This window comes from Caenorhabditis remanei, chromosome X (genome assembly GCF_010183535.1).
Source record: "Caenorhabditis remanei strain PX506 chromosome X, whole genome shotgun sequence".
Taxonomy (NCBI): Eukaryota; Metazoa; Nematoda; class Chromadorea; order Rhabditida; family Rhabditidae; genus Caenorhabditis; species Caenorhabditis remanei.
In genome coordinates this window covers 3,865,979-3,881,094 of record NC_071333.1, presented here as the reverse complement: position 1 = coordinate 3,881,094, position 15,116 = coordinate 3,865,979, and the positions used below count along the sequence as shown (strand labels likewise).

General features: G+C 38.2%; 6 protein-coding genes across 6 annotated transcripts; 4 read left to right on the top strand and 2 right to left on the bottom strand.

Moving 5' to 3' along the window:
* Window positions 1-1,326: 1,326 nt before the first annotated feature.
* GCK72_022743 (uncharacterized protein) lies at window positions 1,327-2,100 on the bottom strand (the record flags this gene model as incomplete). The annotated part of the gene is made up of 3 exons (XM_003095977.2): window positions 1,327-1,390; window positions 1,626-1,993; window positions 2,044-2,100. The coding sequence occupies 3 exons, from the start codon at window positions 2,098-2,100 to the stop codon at window positions 1,327-1,329; spliced, it is 489 nt and encodes a 162-aa protein (XP_003096025.2).
* Window positions 2,101-4,665: 2,565 nt separating this feature from the next.
* On the top strand, window positions 4,666-5,234 carry GCK72_022742 (uncharacterized protein; the record flags this gene model as incomplete). The annotated part of the gene is made up of 4 exons (XM_003095981.2): window positions 4,666-4,811; window positions 4,858-4,960; window positions 5,012-5,115; window positions 5,165-5,234. The coding sequence occupies 4 exons, from the start codon at window positions 4,666-4,668 to the stop codon at window positions 5,232-5,234; spliced, it is 423 nt and encodes a 140-aa protein (XP_003096029.2).
* A 1,471-nt stretch (window positions 5,235-6,705) lies between these two features.
* On the top strand, window positions 6,706-6,975 carry GCK72_022741 (uncharacterized protein; the record flags this gene model as incomplete). Its single annotated transcript, XM_053735034.1, has 1 exon — window positions 6,706-6,975. One exon carries the CDS (start codon window positions 6,706-6,708, stop codon window positions 6,973-6,975), a length of 270 nt encoding a protein of 89 aa, XP_053578600.1.
* Window positions 6,976-7,879: 904 nt separating this feature from the next.
* GCK72_022739 (uncharacterized protein) lies at window positions 7,880-8,460 on the bottom strand (the record flags this gene model as incomplete). Its single annotated transcript, XM_053735032.1, has 2 exons — window positions 7,880-8,113; window positions 8,242-8,460. 2 exons carry the CDS (start codon window positions 8,458-8,460, stop codon window positions 7,880-7,882), a joined length of 453 nt encoding a protein of 150 aa, XP_053578598.1.
* GCK72_022740 (uncharacterized protein) lies at window positions 7,905-8,213 on the top strand (the record flags this gene model as incomplete). The annotated part of the gene is made up of 1 exon (XM_053735033.1): window positions 7,905-8,213. The coding sequence occupies one exon, from the start codon at window positions 7,905-7,907 to the stop codon at window positions 8,211-8,213; it is 309 nt and encodes a 102-aa protein (XP_053578599.1).
* Window positions 8,461-13,101: 4,641 nt separating the features above from the next.
* GCK72_022738 (uncharacterized protein) lies at window positions 13,102-13,996 on the top strand (the record flags this gene model as incomplete). Its single annotated transcript, XM_003096008.2, has 2 exons — window positions 13,102-13,368; window positions 13,478-13,996. 2 exons carry the CDS (start codon window positions 13,102-13,104, stop codon window positions 13,994-13,996), a joined length of 786 nt encoding a protein of 261 aa, XP_003096056.2.
* Window positions 13,997-15,116: the final 1,120 nt, after the last annotated feature.

Here is a 15,116-nt window from a genome sequence, read left to right as displayed (position 1 = left end):
TCACTACTGCCACTGGAGAGCCTCCGGCTGAGCCTCCGCTTCCTTCATCTGTTTGTCCGTCGGGTGTCCGGATGTCCCTTTGTCATCTAGTTTGGGGAGTCTCTGGCATTTTCTGCTAGGTAATTGGTGTTTAATGGGTTTTTTTTTTGGATTAAACAAAGCATTTCTTCGAGAAAAATCGATCAGAAGTTACTTTTGAGTGAAAAATGGCATTTGTTGGCGTCTTGTTGAGAAAAGTCTATTGAAAATCGAGGTTTTATGGAATTTTTAGTAGTAATTGTTTCAAAATCTGGAGTTCTGGGTCCCAGAACCACACATTTGGAAGTTGAAACAGTTTTTGATCTTTTCATAATAGAATAGTGTTCAAAAACTCGAGAATGCCTGATTTTTCAGCTCAAAAATAGAATTTCTGGTGGTTTCAGCTTATCATATGTAAAAATCATTCAAATTCGACAATTTGAGAATGAAAATAACTTTTCTAAGCAAGATTGTACGTTTGTTAACAGGAATAACATTTAAAAATGTCCAAAGTGTGGTTGTTTCCGCTGAAAAATGAAATTTTCTAATAAGAAGGTCAAAAATCTCCGGATTCTAAAAATTTTCATTAGTTTGCAACAATTTCAAGACAATTTCTTCACTTTTTCACTGTTTACGTTTTGAAATTTTATCGAAAACGTCGCAAAACACATGAAATCGATATTTCTAATAAAAACTCACCACAGCCACCTTTGTTTTTGGTATTCATCCAATTTTTGAACGAGTTCCTGTAGCGCTTCCAATGGATCTATTTTCCGCTGAAAAAATCTGAAAAATTACGATAAAATTGGCTAAAAATGAGAGATAATTAGTGGGAACATGATTGTAATTCATTCAATAAAGGTGGTGGAAAAGCGATTGCAATAGGAGGTTTCTCGGCCACGGCCACAGAATAATACGCGCGAAATTCAAAAAAAGAAGGGGTGAAGAGGAGGGGTGTAAGGTTATTAAGGTAAGAATTGGTGAGTAGTTATTATGTAGAAATGATAGAAATTTTGATTTCAATCGATAAATTCTAATAATTTCCACCAAAAAAACTCAAAAAAGTCGATTTTGCTGGAACTTTCTGCACTATACGCTTTGAAAAAACGCTCAAAATCATGTAAATAAAATGCGTTATCAAAATTTCCAAAAGCTTTAGTTCCGCTCGTAGTGAAATATTTTTCGAATTATTTTTTATAATTTTCAATTTCAATTCAAAGCAAAACAAGTAATTTCGATAAGAATGTTCATTTTTTAACAAATATTACAAAAGTATGAATTCAACAAGATCTCTAGATGAAAACAACATTAGAAGTATTGATTTGGTGCTGGTTTCGGTGAGACGGCCTTCTTTGATGGTTCATGTCGTTTTCTGAAAGAAAAAATGTCAACAAACACAAAAAATATTAGATTTTTGCTTGTAGATAATACTTTTGTGCGTTTTGGCCGCTTTTTTTCAGCCAAAAACCACATTTTACGACTGTCTGGCGCACCTTGCACGCGTTTTCGAAACAATTGTGCGTCTGACCAATTTTAACTAGTTTTTTGAGTGGAAGTCGGTATTTTTTATATTTAAAGGAAAACAAATAAAATATCTCAATTCTCACTTCAAAAGCTGGTTGCTTCTCTCTCGATTTGTTTTCCTCTCTCCTCTCATTGCACAAGAAATCTTGGACCTGAGTTTTCGTGATGTCAATTCGAAGAATTCCTTCCAATCTGGGTTCTTTTCCCAAATATTGTCCATATCGATTGTTCCCAAATTTGGTTGGAATTTGATGTAATGTTCCTCCCGGAAACTGGTTTCTTGTTTCCTCTCGTTGCACAAGAAATCTCGGATTTGAGATTTCGTGATCCGGAAAAAGTCGACAGTAATCACGAAAAGTTCGACTTCGATGTCCAACGGTGAGCGTGGGCGATCCACCAGGTCCTCCGAGTACTTGGCTCTTTCTCCCAAGTACTTGTAAAATGGGTATTTCTTCAAAGAAACATAAATTACGATTTGTAAACCCAAATGCAAAACCATACCATCTCCCATTCTTGGTGTTTTCTTTCTCTTCTCTCTTTGTTGACCTCCTCGTACATTGTTTTATCGCCTGAAAATTTAGAACTTGATAATGAAAGTGATAAAAAGTATATATTGTCGTTTTTGATGGAAATCATCGGGTAAAATATGTGTTTTCTTTCTGAAAGCTATTGGTTAAGCAAAAAAGTGATCGATTTCGGGAGGCAGTCAAAATGCATTCCATGTAAATCACTTTCTTCTCAATTTACTCACCTCAACAATCCGTTTCCCTCTTCCAATCAATAAATAGAGTAGTGGTATAGTAGAAAATAATATAAAATGGATTAGAATTCTGTAAAAATCAAAAAAATACGCCTATTCCGTTAAGGCATAGTAATTAGTTGTGTGTATGCTGGGGGAAGGAGAGTATCGATGGATTGGTGACCTCTCCACATGTCTCTGATTGTCGAACACTCTCTCCATCTCACACACTCTCGCTGTTTACACATGGTGACAGTTGTGATTTATCTATCGACCATCTCCTCTTATAAATTGTCTTCATTGCCCCTTAGAATGTACCTTCGTGCAGACGTATGCATGTTTGATTGGCGGAGGAGAGGAATATCGCTGCACGAAGTAACATCCTAAGGGGGCATTGCTGTTTCAAAATGTTCGCGGGTCTGATGCACACCGGAATTGCATGAAAATGAAATTCATTATTTGGTATATCAAAATCTACAGTTTTTTGATTAAAAAAGAAAACAACTCATTTGAAGCATTTTCCCAAAAAATTGGCGGATTTTCAAGCGCGATATAAAGATTTGAGACTTCTCGTTTTTCAAAAAATTGTTGTGAATTTGGTGTGTGTGATGAGGAATCAAACTCACAACGAAGACAAAACTTTAGGTTTGAACCGAATAAATACTGTAACAAAAATGACTAAATTTTTAGAGTCTTTCAGCAAAAGCTCTCTCCAAATTGCAAATCCACAGATTTTTCAGCTTTTTCACATATTTTTTGCAAAAAAGTCTCGATTTGGGCACTCAAAAATTCACGAAAATGGCTTAAAATACACCGAAATCAGTGATTTATTTTGATTATCCAGAAAACTGCAATTTCCGTCTGAAAATCGGCAGATTTTATCAGAAATAGAACCTGATACCACGCGTTTCTATCCGAATATCACTGTCTGGTGCACATATGGCACTTTTTTGATCAGAACTATGCCAGTTTTGTGTCATTCGAGTTGAGGCACTGTTGACGCGTTTTGGAGCCAACATTAATTGACTGGTGCAACTTTAACGCGTTTTAAGCTATTTCCCAGCTGAAAATAATTAAAATTGAGCAAAAATTGACTTTGAGGTTTTTGGACGCGGTTCAATCTGAAAACGGCTATCTGACATATCAATGACGCTATTATGAGCAAGAGAATTGAATTGTATTTAGTTTTAGCTATTCGAATTTTCAAAAAGTTTTTTTCCGAGACAGTGAGCAATTTTTTTTCAAATTGCAACTCGTAGAGTGTCCTTCTTACCGAAAATGCTTATTTGCAAGTGATATATTGATTTCAGAAAGTCAACATTCGGCAATTTTTCATCACTTCATGCAAAGCAGAAAAATTGAAATCTTGTCAATGTTATCACTAGAATGACGAAAAATTCTGCGATTGAAGAGACTTCAACTCAAAAGACTTCAACTCAAAACTTTGTTTTATGACTAACTCCCGTGAATTTTCGAACTTTAAACACAAAAAAACTACAATGAGGCAAAAGATGGTTAGCCGTCGTAAAATTATATTATTATGAATGGAAAAAAACGGTTTTCAACGCAAATTTGAACAAAAATCGTTCTTGTGACTTGAAAACATGGAGTTTTTAAGCATATGACTTTGCTCTTCCACACTATTGAGAAGCGTCAAAGGCGCGCCAGATAATTTCAAGCCCTATTTGTGGTTGAAAAATGCAAAAACTGCCTCAATGAGCCTAATTTTTGGTCTCAAAAATGTCTGTGGCGCGACAGACGCTGTTTTCCCCCGGAAAACGCGTCAACGTCGCCCTAGCTTTTCCTCCACCTACTCCACAGAAATCTCGAAAACACATTTGAATAAATCATTTTTCTAGAAGAAAATTAAATAAATCCGAACGGACGGATCGTTCAAGTTTTTTCCTAAACGGCAGGAGTTCTTCCGAAAACAGCAGAAGTTCTTCATCGGTACGCCAGAAAACCATTTTCAGATAGAAACGCGTCCAAGAAATCCAGTCCATATTTCGCTTAATTTTGAAGATTTACAGCTGGTAAAGAGCTTGAAACGCGCCGAAATTGCCCCCGCCAATCACTTCTGGCTCAAAAACGCGCCAGCAGTTTTCTAGTCCTGAACAGTTCAATGCGTTCACACTTTTTCTACTTAAAAACGTTGTTTTCAGACTTAGCTTTCGTAATCCTGCAGTTTCAACGTTTGATCAATCAGAAAGCACGTGAAATTTTTCAGATTATAACATCCTCCGTCCTTCTCACCGAAAATCATTTTTATCACCCTGTAGCGTTAATCGAATTAGCGAAGGCTACATAAACCCTTGCATTCCTCAGTTTTTCTCACTTTCTTGCACTGGGGGAAATTCTTATTTTGCTTTTGTTTTCCGAGGAGAATGTTGGTGTTCCGATCTTTCCTTCTATTCTTCTTCTCCTGTTCGATGGTTCAAACGGACCCAATTAATCTTGAGATGAATATTCGCTGTGATCCGTCAATTAGTTATTGGTGTGCTGAATTCCTCATTTACGAGGTGGACAATCTGTAAGTTTCAATGTTCCAGATCTATTCAAAGTTTCGAACTTTTCAGTCCTCGAACGAATGATTTTATCGCATCCCGTAAATTCTGCACCAATCAAACTGAAATGAAATCAAAATACAAACCGTTTTATCCTGGAGGTGATTTGAGTCCGGTGAGTGAGAAAAACGAAACAGGAAAAGAGATTGGAAACGAATTATTTCAGAACTATGAATTTAATTATGTGCTAGAACACGACTGTGTAAAAAACGGAGAGACCCATTGCATCGATGAAATCAAAAATGATGTGTATGTCAGTGTGTCCGGACAGTGAGTGTACTCTAGGCTAACTGTAGATACCTATTTTGTATATTTTCAGACAAAACGTGAAGTTTGATGTAGAAGCCTTCAATGGTGGAAAATTGGGGAACTGCATCTGGTATGATTAACGATTCTGGAACCTTTTTGCTGTATTCAAATAAATATTCTACATCCATATATTATACTTCTTTTTACCGTTTTTCACATCTTCAAATTCTGGTCACAAAAGAAAAAAAAAACTATTTCAGAATGGTTTCAAAACTTGACTATGCTACAAGGTAAACGGCTTTTTTTTTTGAAAAGACACTATGGACCCTATTTTAGAACATTAAGTATAAAATAATGTGTTGTCGTTTAGCAGTAGTCAACCGACATAAAATGCAGGAAAATACTAGTGAAACCGTAATTAGGGAGTGGTCTAAACTGACCGAGGAGCTCAGAAACGAGACCTAGCGCAATCGAAAGACAATCGAATTTTAGTGGGAAATCAGTTTTCAAAAATTGCTGAAGGGCCTCGAGAACCCAGATGTTCCGGTCTGAAAATTCAACTTTAATACACGTGATTTACTCAATTTTTCACCCAAATTTAGCTGATGATCGCCTCAAATATCAGGACACCTGAAGATGACTCTCGGCAAGTGATGCGTGGTCGAGGGCCTGTGAAGTTCGTTATCGACCCCCGTCTGTGCCCAAATTTTTTTGTTTTTCTTGTTTCTCCTTTTTTTTTTACTTTTTGAGCCGTTATTCAATTAAATCTAATCAGAAACTGCGCCGTGAGTGTTTTACAACCGTCTTTTTGTGGAAAACATCCTACTTTCAAATAAATTCATGTTATTCAGAATCGTTTTTATTCGAAAATTATGTCGTTCAATTAATGCTTTATTGAATCTCAAGTGTTTCTCAATTGCTCTCTGAAATCACGAATTGACAAATGATGATCAATAAAGCTGGAAATTTTTTCGAAGGACAAGTTTTTTTAAATTTCAGTTTAGCTGTCCGTTTAGTGGGAAGAAGAATAATTGGAAATTGAAGATTAATAAATTTAAAATTAGGAGAAATTTAATCATTCAAAAAGTCAGAACACGAAAAATGAAAATAACAAGCAAAAACTGCTGGAAATATCCCACTTCAGACGCTCCGGTGTCAACTTCTCTTTCGGCTCTCCTTTGCAACGTCCGTTTTTGTCGTATCCAATAAAAACAATATCCTGAAGAAAATCCATTCAGTGAAATGAGCCATGACAGCAGCGTCTCCCCAAGAGTTCGGTACTTTTGAATGTGCTCCCAACTGGTGTATGAAAAACTTCCCTTGTTAGGGTAGTCTTTTATATGGCGGAATATCGTATCGTTCTACAGTTTTTGAGCCCTCATTTTACTTTACCCAATTTGATGCTTCTAAACCTTTTACTCATTTTCTACCTGGGAGTCTATTAGAAATTCGATTTTCTAGGAAAACTCGTGGAGTCATTAAGAAGTTATAAGACATTATTTATAATAGTAGAGGTTTTCGTGGTTTTAGATAGGTTTATTAGAGTAAGAATAAGGATGGGAAGAAGAAGTCTCGAATCATAACAAGGACGGTATTTATACTGGATCTTCGATGGGCGGAGTCAGCGGCTTCAGGGCATCGGACGCTTCAGGAATGTGCATCATGGGACTGTGGGGCAATAGAGCATTTGAGAATAGGAATCAGTTATGGAGAGTGACATTGATGGGGCAAGAAGCAACGGGCTGGATCGTGTGGGCAGCTGGGTTAGATAGCGTTGGAGATTGGAGACGGTTCCAGAATGTGATGTGGACGGCACATGAAGCGGGGTCTTTGACAGTGTGGGCTGATAGCGAGAGAGTGCTTGGGTTGAGGAAACGTTGACGGTGGATCTGGAAGAATCGTGTTAGGCTTAATAACGGGAAATGGGATGTGGGGGTGGGCTCGCCTGTCCTGGACAGAGACCCGGAAGTATCCGGATGAGATGACGATGATGCGTCACCGGGTACAAAGTCCGGTGGGATCTTGGAATACCTAAGGGATTACGGTATCCCTTACACCTCCCTCCTTAGCGAGGACCGACCCTGGTCCTCTAAAGGAAAACAGGTGTCTTATCGGTTGTTGGTGGTTATTGGAAAGTCTTCGAAATTATTGGATTGTTGGTATTGATTTTTTATTCTTTTTTGGATTCTGTAGGAATCTTTACTATTAACAAACGCAAACGGCTGTATGTTTGTTTGTCTGTCGCCGATCCTACCGCCCTTCCTACTGAACCGATTTTCTTCAAATTTGGACCAAAAGATCAGAAATTTTCTCTTAATGATGCCCGTCTATTTTTTTTAGTTAGAATAGGTCTTGACTAGGTCACTAGGTGAAAAAACATGGTTTTCAAGCCGTGGCTTTCGCCAGTGGCTTTCGTTTAAGAAATAGGGAAATAGGAGTTCACGGGGGAGATAATTATAGAACATTTTCATTCTTCAAATGAATTCATTTCTTCAAATTTTCAACACGGGTGATGTAGAAAAGGAGGTTGAGCAGCCGTTAGGCTGCGTTAACCGACTGGTATTGGAATATTGGTACTTAGTATTAGTTTTATGGGCTGACTTTTTGATTTGTTGAGGTTTGGGCTGGTGTTAGGGGTTGCTCGAAAAATGAGAGAGAGAGACTGGATACTAATAGGGACGACCTTGTCATATCCAGTCCTCGGAAACAAACTACTGTGTTTCCTTAATTTTTGAAATTTCTTGCCCCCGCCTAGGTGGATTACCTTGGAAATTTCTCGCGACATCTAGTGGAGTGTCTGCAGATGCCGCATGAGGTGGCTCGGATTGTTGTGGAAGGCTCCGGGCGGGATCTTGCAGAAAAGGTTGGACCATAACTTCGATCGTCCGGCTGCGGCGACGTCGACCAACACGAGGCAAAGCGACTTGGTGCGGGTGATGGCGACGTTGAGTCTTTCCGGGCTCTCGATGAAGTCCGGATCGGCGGTGGCGGTTCCATCTGGAGTCTTGTTCCCCAAAAGCTGGGGTGTCGTCGAGTTCTCTTGCTACGTATCCGGCCTGGGCTTTGTAGTAGGTGAGGATGTCCACCGACGCCTTTTCTTCTCTTGCCAGCACTCGTGACGTAATTGCCAGAGCGATGCTTGCTTACGTTGGGTTGAAGAGGGAGGTTCCGGAAGTTTGCTGGGCGGCGAACCTGGTGGTGTCGATGATCTGGAGTGGATAACCATTGTTGAAGGCAAAGATCAAGGAAACGGCTTCTCTCTCTTGGACTTCTGATTGACGTGAGCCGGTTCTGGTAGAACAGGGCCGAACTCGTGGCTGTGACTTCGAACGGGCATCTTGGACTTCTGAGATGTTCAGCTGGCATGAGACCTTCGATGTTCCTCCCAACAGGTTTCCGACTGCGGGGACTTTGAGGACCTCATTCAGATCGATGTCGGTATACGGCTTGAGCTGTTTGATGTCCTGGACAGAGACCCGGAAGTATCCGGATGGGATGACGATGATGCGTCACCGGGTACAAAGTCCGGTGGGATCTTGGAATACCTAAGGGATTACGGTATCCCTTTCATAATATTGAAAACCTGAGAATTCGAAAAAACAGTTTAGATAGGAATTTCAGACTTAAAGTTAAAACCAGTGCAAGTTTCTACATTATCTACAAATTTTCAACAGGTGTAATTAACTCACCTTCCACAATCCTATTGTTGCTGAAAATCAGAATAATAATAGTGAAAAAACAGATGAATTCAGTGAATAATTAAAAAACCAATTGTTCGACACCTATTGCCGGGAAGGTATCTCAGAGGTCTCGACTCCCGTGGGAGCTAAAACCTTGAATGAAGGTGAATGAGATAAATAGACTAGGCAGGGTAGGAGGCGGAGCTCGTTTATGTAATCTGTTCTATTTCTCTTCTTTTTCAATACTCTCTTCCTCGTGGACTATTTGCCGTTCTTGTCACGATAATTCTCAATACAAGCGTACCTAATATTTCCAGTTCCTGGGAATATTAGTAAGCATCGTGGACCATCTGGTACTCTTTATGTACATCATCTATGTACTAACTACAAAGTCTTTCTAACCAAAGGGAAATTTCGTAGGCCAATTGTCGTAAAACACACACTGCACTCACTAGCCATTATTCCAAAGATACACTGGAAATACTAGTGAATCAATTTGAAAAACTACATAATTATCGAAAAAAAGCGACATAATAGCATTTTTCAGAGACATAATTTTATGACATTACTTGAAGATTACAGGTTCTTGATTTATATTTTTTCTACCTGTTTTAAGGGTTTTGGAAAATCGAAAATTGAGAAGAGTGCTATACACGTACCGTATTGACATTTTTGGAGAAATTAAGTTTGTTTGTTTGGAGAAATTTGCAAATAATTTGATCGAAAATTGCGGGCAGAAAAACAGAAGAAGTATTTTGAAAAGAGGAGAGTCAAAGTATATACATAATTAAAAATTATCCACACCGTCTATGCACGGATAAATGTTTGGGAACTTCAATTCAAATGTTGCAAATGTAGAGGATAGACCAATAAGAATTAATAATCGATGTTTAAATCCCAAAAGATTGTTTGGAAATCAATGGTGAGATCGACAATTGGGAAGAATTTAATGCAGGAATTAGAGAGTGGGCTTCCTTTTTTGAATACACAAACCGTTTAAATTTCGTTTTCGCCTACGTTCATAAAACTAGACAATCTAGCCTTTTAAATATTATTAGGTTGGCAAGAAAGTTTTTGACCATGATTTGTTTTGAATGCTGTCAGACAAATGACGAGAATCAAAACCAACTATGCATGGCCTATGTTAGATAAACTCTCTGGAATTCTGATAGTATACAGCATTTCCCTCCGACGCTTCCCTTCTTGGAAAGCCCTGCCTATTTTCATTCTTGACCAACAATTCTTACAGCAATATTTTCGATTTCCCTTTACATGTTATACTAAGGTTACTATAATTGCTCAACCGATAGGAGAACTTAGCAGGGGTGAAATCTTCTATCGACACACCAAAAGTAATTTAGTTCACAACTTTGAGAAATGCCATTTTTTAATGATCAAAGTATCACGTACTAAAAGACTATATGAACAGGAAATGTACATGCTGTGAGTTATAGAGGAAGAGTATCCATCCAAGTATTTTTGTAAATTATCAATGACAGTCCACACTATTTACTACCACAGTTAAAAACTTCTTGAAACGTGTTGGCAAGAATAAAAATTGATGCATGTGTTCGACATCTTTTTATCGATTTTAACTTTTAGCGAAGGGTAGTCCTACGACTTTAATTCCTCTCTTCTCCTCCAAACTTTAATTTATTGAACCGTTTTTAGTTTTAACAGGGCGATGGTCTTGTACAGTAATTATCACAGAAAAGTCAAGTGACTCGGCGTTGATTGAACGCCAGCAGACATCGTCGAACGAGAACAATTCCAAATGAAAGTCATGCCCTCCTTACACAACGTATATAACTGGAATCTTCTAGAAAAGTGCAAAACCATAATCTTACACTACTGCTCTTTCACTGTGCAAAAAATGAAAGCTCTACGCAAGCCCTCAGTTCCACGCGGTCAAAAAATCCACCGCCTCCATGATGTTGCTCATCCGCATACTACATAATCGACGACGTACATTCTCACCTACTTTTGCAAAATACTTCTTGCTCACACAAATTACAGCTGCAACCTTCCTCTAACAAAATATCATATATTCGGGGTAATACAGCGTGCTACAGCTGGACAGGAATTCGAAACTTGAAGTCAAGTCGAGAAATGGGTCCAAGTTTATTTTAGCTTGAAACAACCGGAGTTTTGGCAGGAGGATATCCGGAACGTACCCAATAAACAGCAGACTGTTGTGTACCAATATAGTCATTACGTATGCTATCGGGCATGTTTTCTGTCTGAGTAGGAATGACTTGAGTTATGGTCAAAAACTTTCTTGCCAACCTAATATTTTTGCTTTGTTCACTTCCACAATACTTTTTTATTCATATTTCATCTAGAAAGAGATGGATCATCGGTGATGGCAGAATGAACAAAATCATTGACTAATCCGTAACATTTGGAAATAATGGGCCTATCAGCTCTACCGCATATGAGAATCGGAAAGAAATAATTAAAACAGGTACAAGTATAAAGAGTATTGTGAGATTGGCGTAGGCGAAAACGATATTCAAACGGTTTGTGTATTCTTCCCAATTGTCGATCTCACCATCGACTTCCAAACAAACTGTCGGGATTATAACATTGATTATTAATTCTTATTGGTCTATCCTCTACATTTGCAACATTTGAATTTAAGTTCCAAAACATTTATCCGTGCACAGACGGTGTGAATCATTTTTAATTATGTATAAACTTTGACTCTCCTCTTTTCAAAATACTTCTTCTTTTTCTCTACCCGCAATTTTTGATCAAATTATTTGCAAATTTCTCCAAACTTTCATGTCAATGTGTATAGCACTCTTCTCAATTTTCGATTTTCCAAAATCCTTAAAACAGGTATTTGGAAACGACAAATGTTATTTGATCGAGCGACAGAAAAAACATAAATCAAGAACCTGTAATCTTTGTTCAGAAAATTTTATGAATTTTGCCGGGAATGACTTGGAAATTTCAAGAGTGTTACTTTGGTGTACATCGCTGAGTTTTTGATTTTTAGCCACATTATGTCTGAATCAAAAAAGTGGCCCTTGAGTTATGGCCATTTTTTCCGATATGTTTTTTCCGAATTTTTTCCGAAAAAAAGTCGGAAAAAAGTTTTATAACTTCTTATAAACGCGACTGAAAATGGTAAATAAAGTGTGAAAAACTCGTTAATATCTACAATTATAGATAAGCGACTGATTCTGTGAAATTGAGTGCGCAAAGTTACACGAGTTTTTTCCGACTTTTTCTGATTTTTTTTCCGAACAAGCCTGATTATGATAGAGTTATTTAAAAATCAGACTCTTTTTTCAGTCTCTGAAAAATGCTGTTATGTAGCTTTTTTCGATAATTATGTAATTTTTCAAATTGGTTCACTAGTATTTCCAATGTATGTTTGAAATAATGGCTAGTGCGTGCAGTGTGCATTTTACAACAATTGGCCTACGAGATTTCCCATGGGGTAGAAATACTTAGTAGTTAGTACATAGATGGTGTACATAGAGAGTACCAGATGGTCCATGGCTTACTAATATTCCCAGGAACTGGAAATATTAGGTACGTTTGTATTGAGAATTATCGTGACAAGAACGACAAATAGTCCAAGAGGAAGAGAGTATTGAGAACGAAGAGAAATAGAACAGATTACATGAAGAGCTCCGCCCCTTTGCTCCGCCTACTACCCTGACTAGTCTATTTATCTCATTCACGTTCATTCAATGTTTTGGCTCTCACGGGAGTCGAGGCCTCTGAGATACCTTCCCGGCAATAGGTGTCGAACAATTGGTCTTTTGATTATTTACTGAATCCATCTGTTTTTTCACTATAATTATTCTGATTTTCAGCAACAATCGGATTGTGTAAAGTAAGTTAATTACACCTGTTGCAAATTTGTAGATAATGTAGAAACTTGCAATGGTTTTAACTATTAGTCTGAAATTCCTTTTTCGAATCTGTCAATTTTCGTAGAATCCGTCAGCTAAAATAAAACCGAAATATATGTGTAGTCGGCTAGTTAGGGAAGTTCACCGACTCACCGTGGAGATAAGAGACATGACTTGAAAGTTGAGAAAACGCTGATTCCAAACATGTATGTTTAGTTTTTTTCCCGCAAAGCCTGGTATTTGAGAAAAACAAAGTCAAAGTTTAGAATTAAAATAAATTAACACCTTTCTGACACCGGAGAAAAAAACAAATTCCAAAATTTGTCAATTTTCCTAACTTGGATCTTATTTTTCTCAAATACCCGGTTTTGAGGGCAAAAACTGAATATATATATATATATATATATATTTGTCTAGAATTCACTGCAACATCAATCCAACTTTCCCCATTTTCAGAGATGGTTATCTCGGCCAAAGCATCTTCATCGCTGTCGCCGGAGCACTCCTCTGGCTCATCTTCGTCTAATCGCTTCGTCTCTCGATCAAAACTCTTCTTGAATATAAAGGATGGATGTACGAGTCACCCGGAAAACCAGTCTCGAAAGCCACGAAACTCTGGCTTGGCGTCTTGCACATCATCTCAAAAGCGGGGGCCAATGCTTCACTGGTTCCAAGGAGCTCTGCCACGTCTTCCACTTCCAAACCTGGATAAAACCATGAGAAAAGTAATTTTTGTTATCACTTTCATTATGAGTCGCAGTCTGAAATCGAGGCACTCGATACATTTTCAGTTTTCTTCTTTCTAAAATCTTATATTAATGATTCCATTTTCAGCATCTTCTCTCCATGAAACCGATCCTCAGTCACGACGAGTACCAAGAGCTGGAATTCTTCTCCGAACGATTCCGCAAGGGAGTTGGACGCCGTCTTCAGAGATATCTCACTCTCAAGTCATGGTTCTCTTCCAACTACGTCACCGATTGGTGGGAGGAGTTCGTTTACATGAGACAGCGCTCGCCCATCATGATCAACTCCAACTACTACAGATTCGACACGTTGAATGAGACGAAGAATCAAGCTGCTCATGCCGCCATTTTGACTTACACTTCCCTTCAACTCCGTCGAATGGTTGATCGTCAAGAAGTATCGCCATTCTCGATCTCTCCAAGGACGAAAGATCCGTTCTGTACCATGCAATACGAGAGACTGTTGAACAGTTGCCGTGTGCCAGGAGAGGAAGTGGACCGCCTTCTTCATTGGGATGATGCGAAACATGTCGCCGTTTACTGCAGAGGAGTCTGGTTCAAGCTCGTCGTTCACAACGGAAAATTGATAAAAAACGCACATTTCTAGATAGTTACTAAATTATTATAGTGAAATACAATCGATTATTATTGGGAAAATTGTTACAAAACTACGATAAGTTATTCCAAAAACTACCCTAAGCTAATAGATGTATGGAAAAAAATGAAACAATAGAAAACTGTCATAAAACACTCAAAAAATAGCGGGTGAAACTTGATAGAAAGGGGTGAAAACTACCTTACCCTAGGTAGTCCCAAACTCAAGAATAATGATGAAGTATTATCTTTTTTCACTTAAGTGTGTTTGCGCCGTGTAAAAAGACACAGTACGCTAGAGCGCATCTGCATTGAGAGCGCGAGTTTAAACTGGTTATGACTTTAAACTCATTTCCGTGATAAAACCGGTAGGAACAGGACAGTATGTAGAAGAGGACTAACTTAAGAAAACCAGTTGTATTATGATTATACATAACAACATAATTTATTCAGAGTTTTGCTCAACAAGTTTAATTTCTGACTGTGACGTGTTCCAGGACGGACGTTATAATATGTTTCGTCGAGGAATCTTCTGAAGGACCTCCGGTTTCTTTCGCGGTTTTGTCCTCCAGTTCGTTCCAAATACTGGTTGACACGTAATATCCCGGCTTCGGCCCACGCCTGGTGTTGATCAATTCGATTGGCATTCTCTATGACCAGTCGCATGGGGTAAATGATGGCAACGCGAAGAATGTTTTCCATCACGATCCCAAATGCCCAATTTGCCAGCCGAATATCTTGACGAATAACGTTGTAAATTTCTTGAGGCCTTGTTCGCGGCGGCGATCAACTTTAACTTCGATGCGGGCCATTGTAGAATTACAATACACTGCTCGACATAAATATAGAGCCACTTGTGATTATCGACTATCTCATAAAAATGATGGTACTTCAAGAAGTTTTCAAAACGGCAAAAATATACATTTATTAGCTTAAAAATGTTGCATGCAAAACATTTTAACTCTGCCTCTTTGTTTTAGAAAAAATCGAAAAAATGTGAAAAATGGCTTCAATCTATCCGACATAAGTATAGAGCCACTTACAAAAAGTGTCAAAAATGAGAAAATCACAAGCTAAAAACATTGAATTCGGAATCTTCGTCGAAAGTTGAGTTGGTTAGAGATATTTTTCCA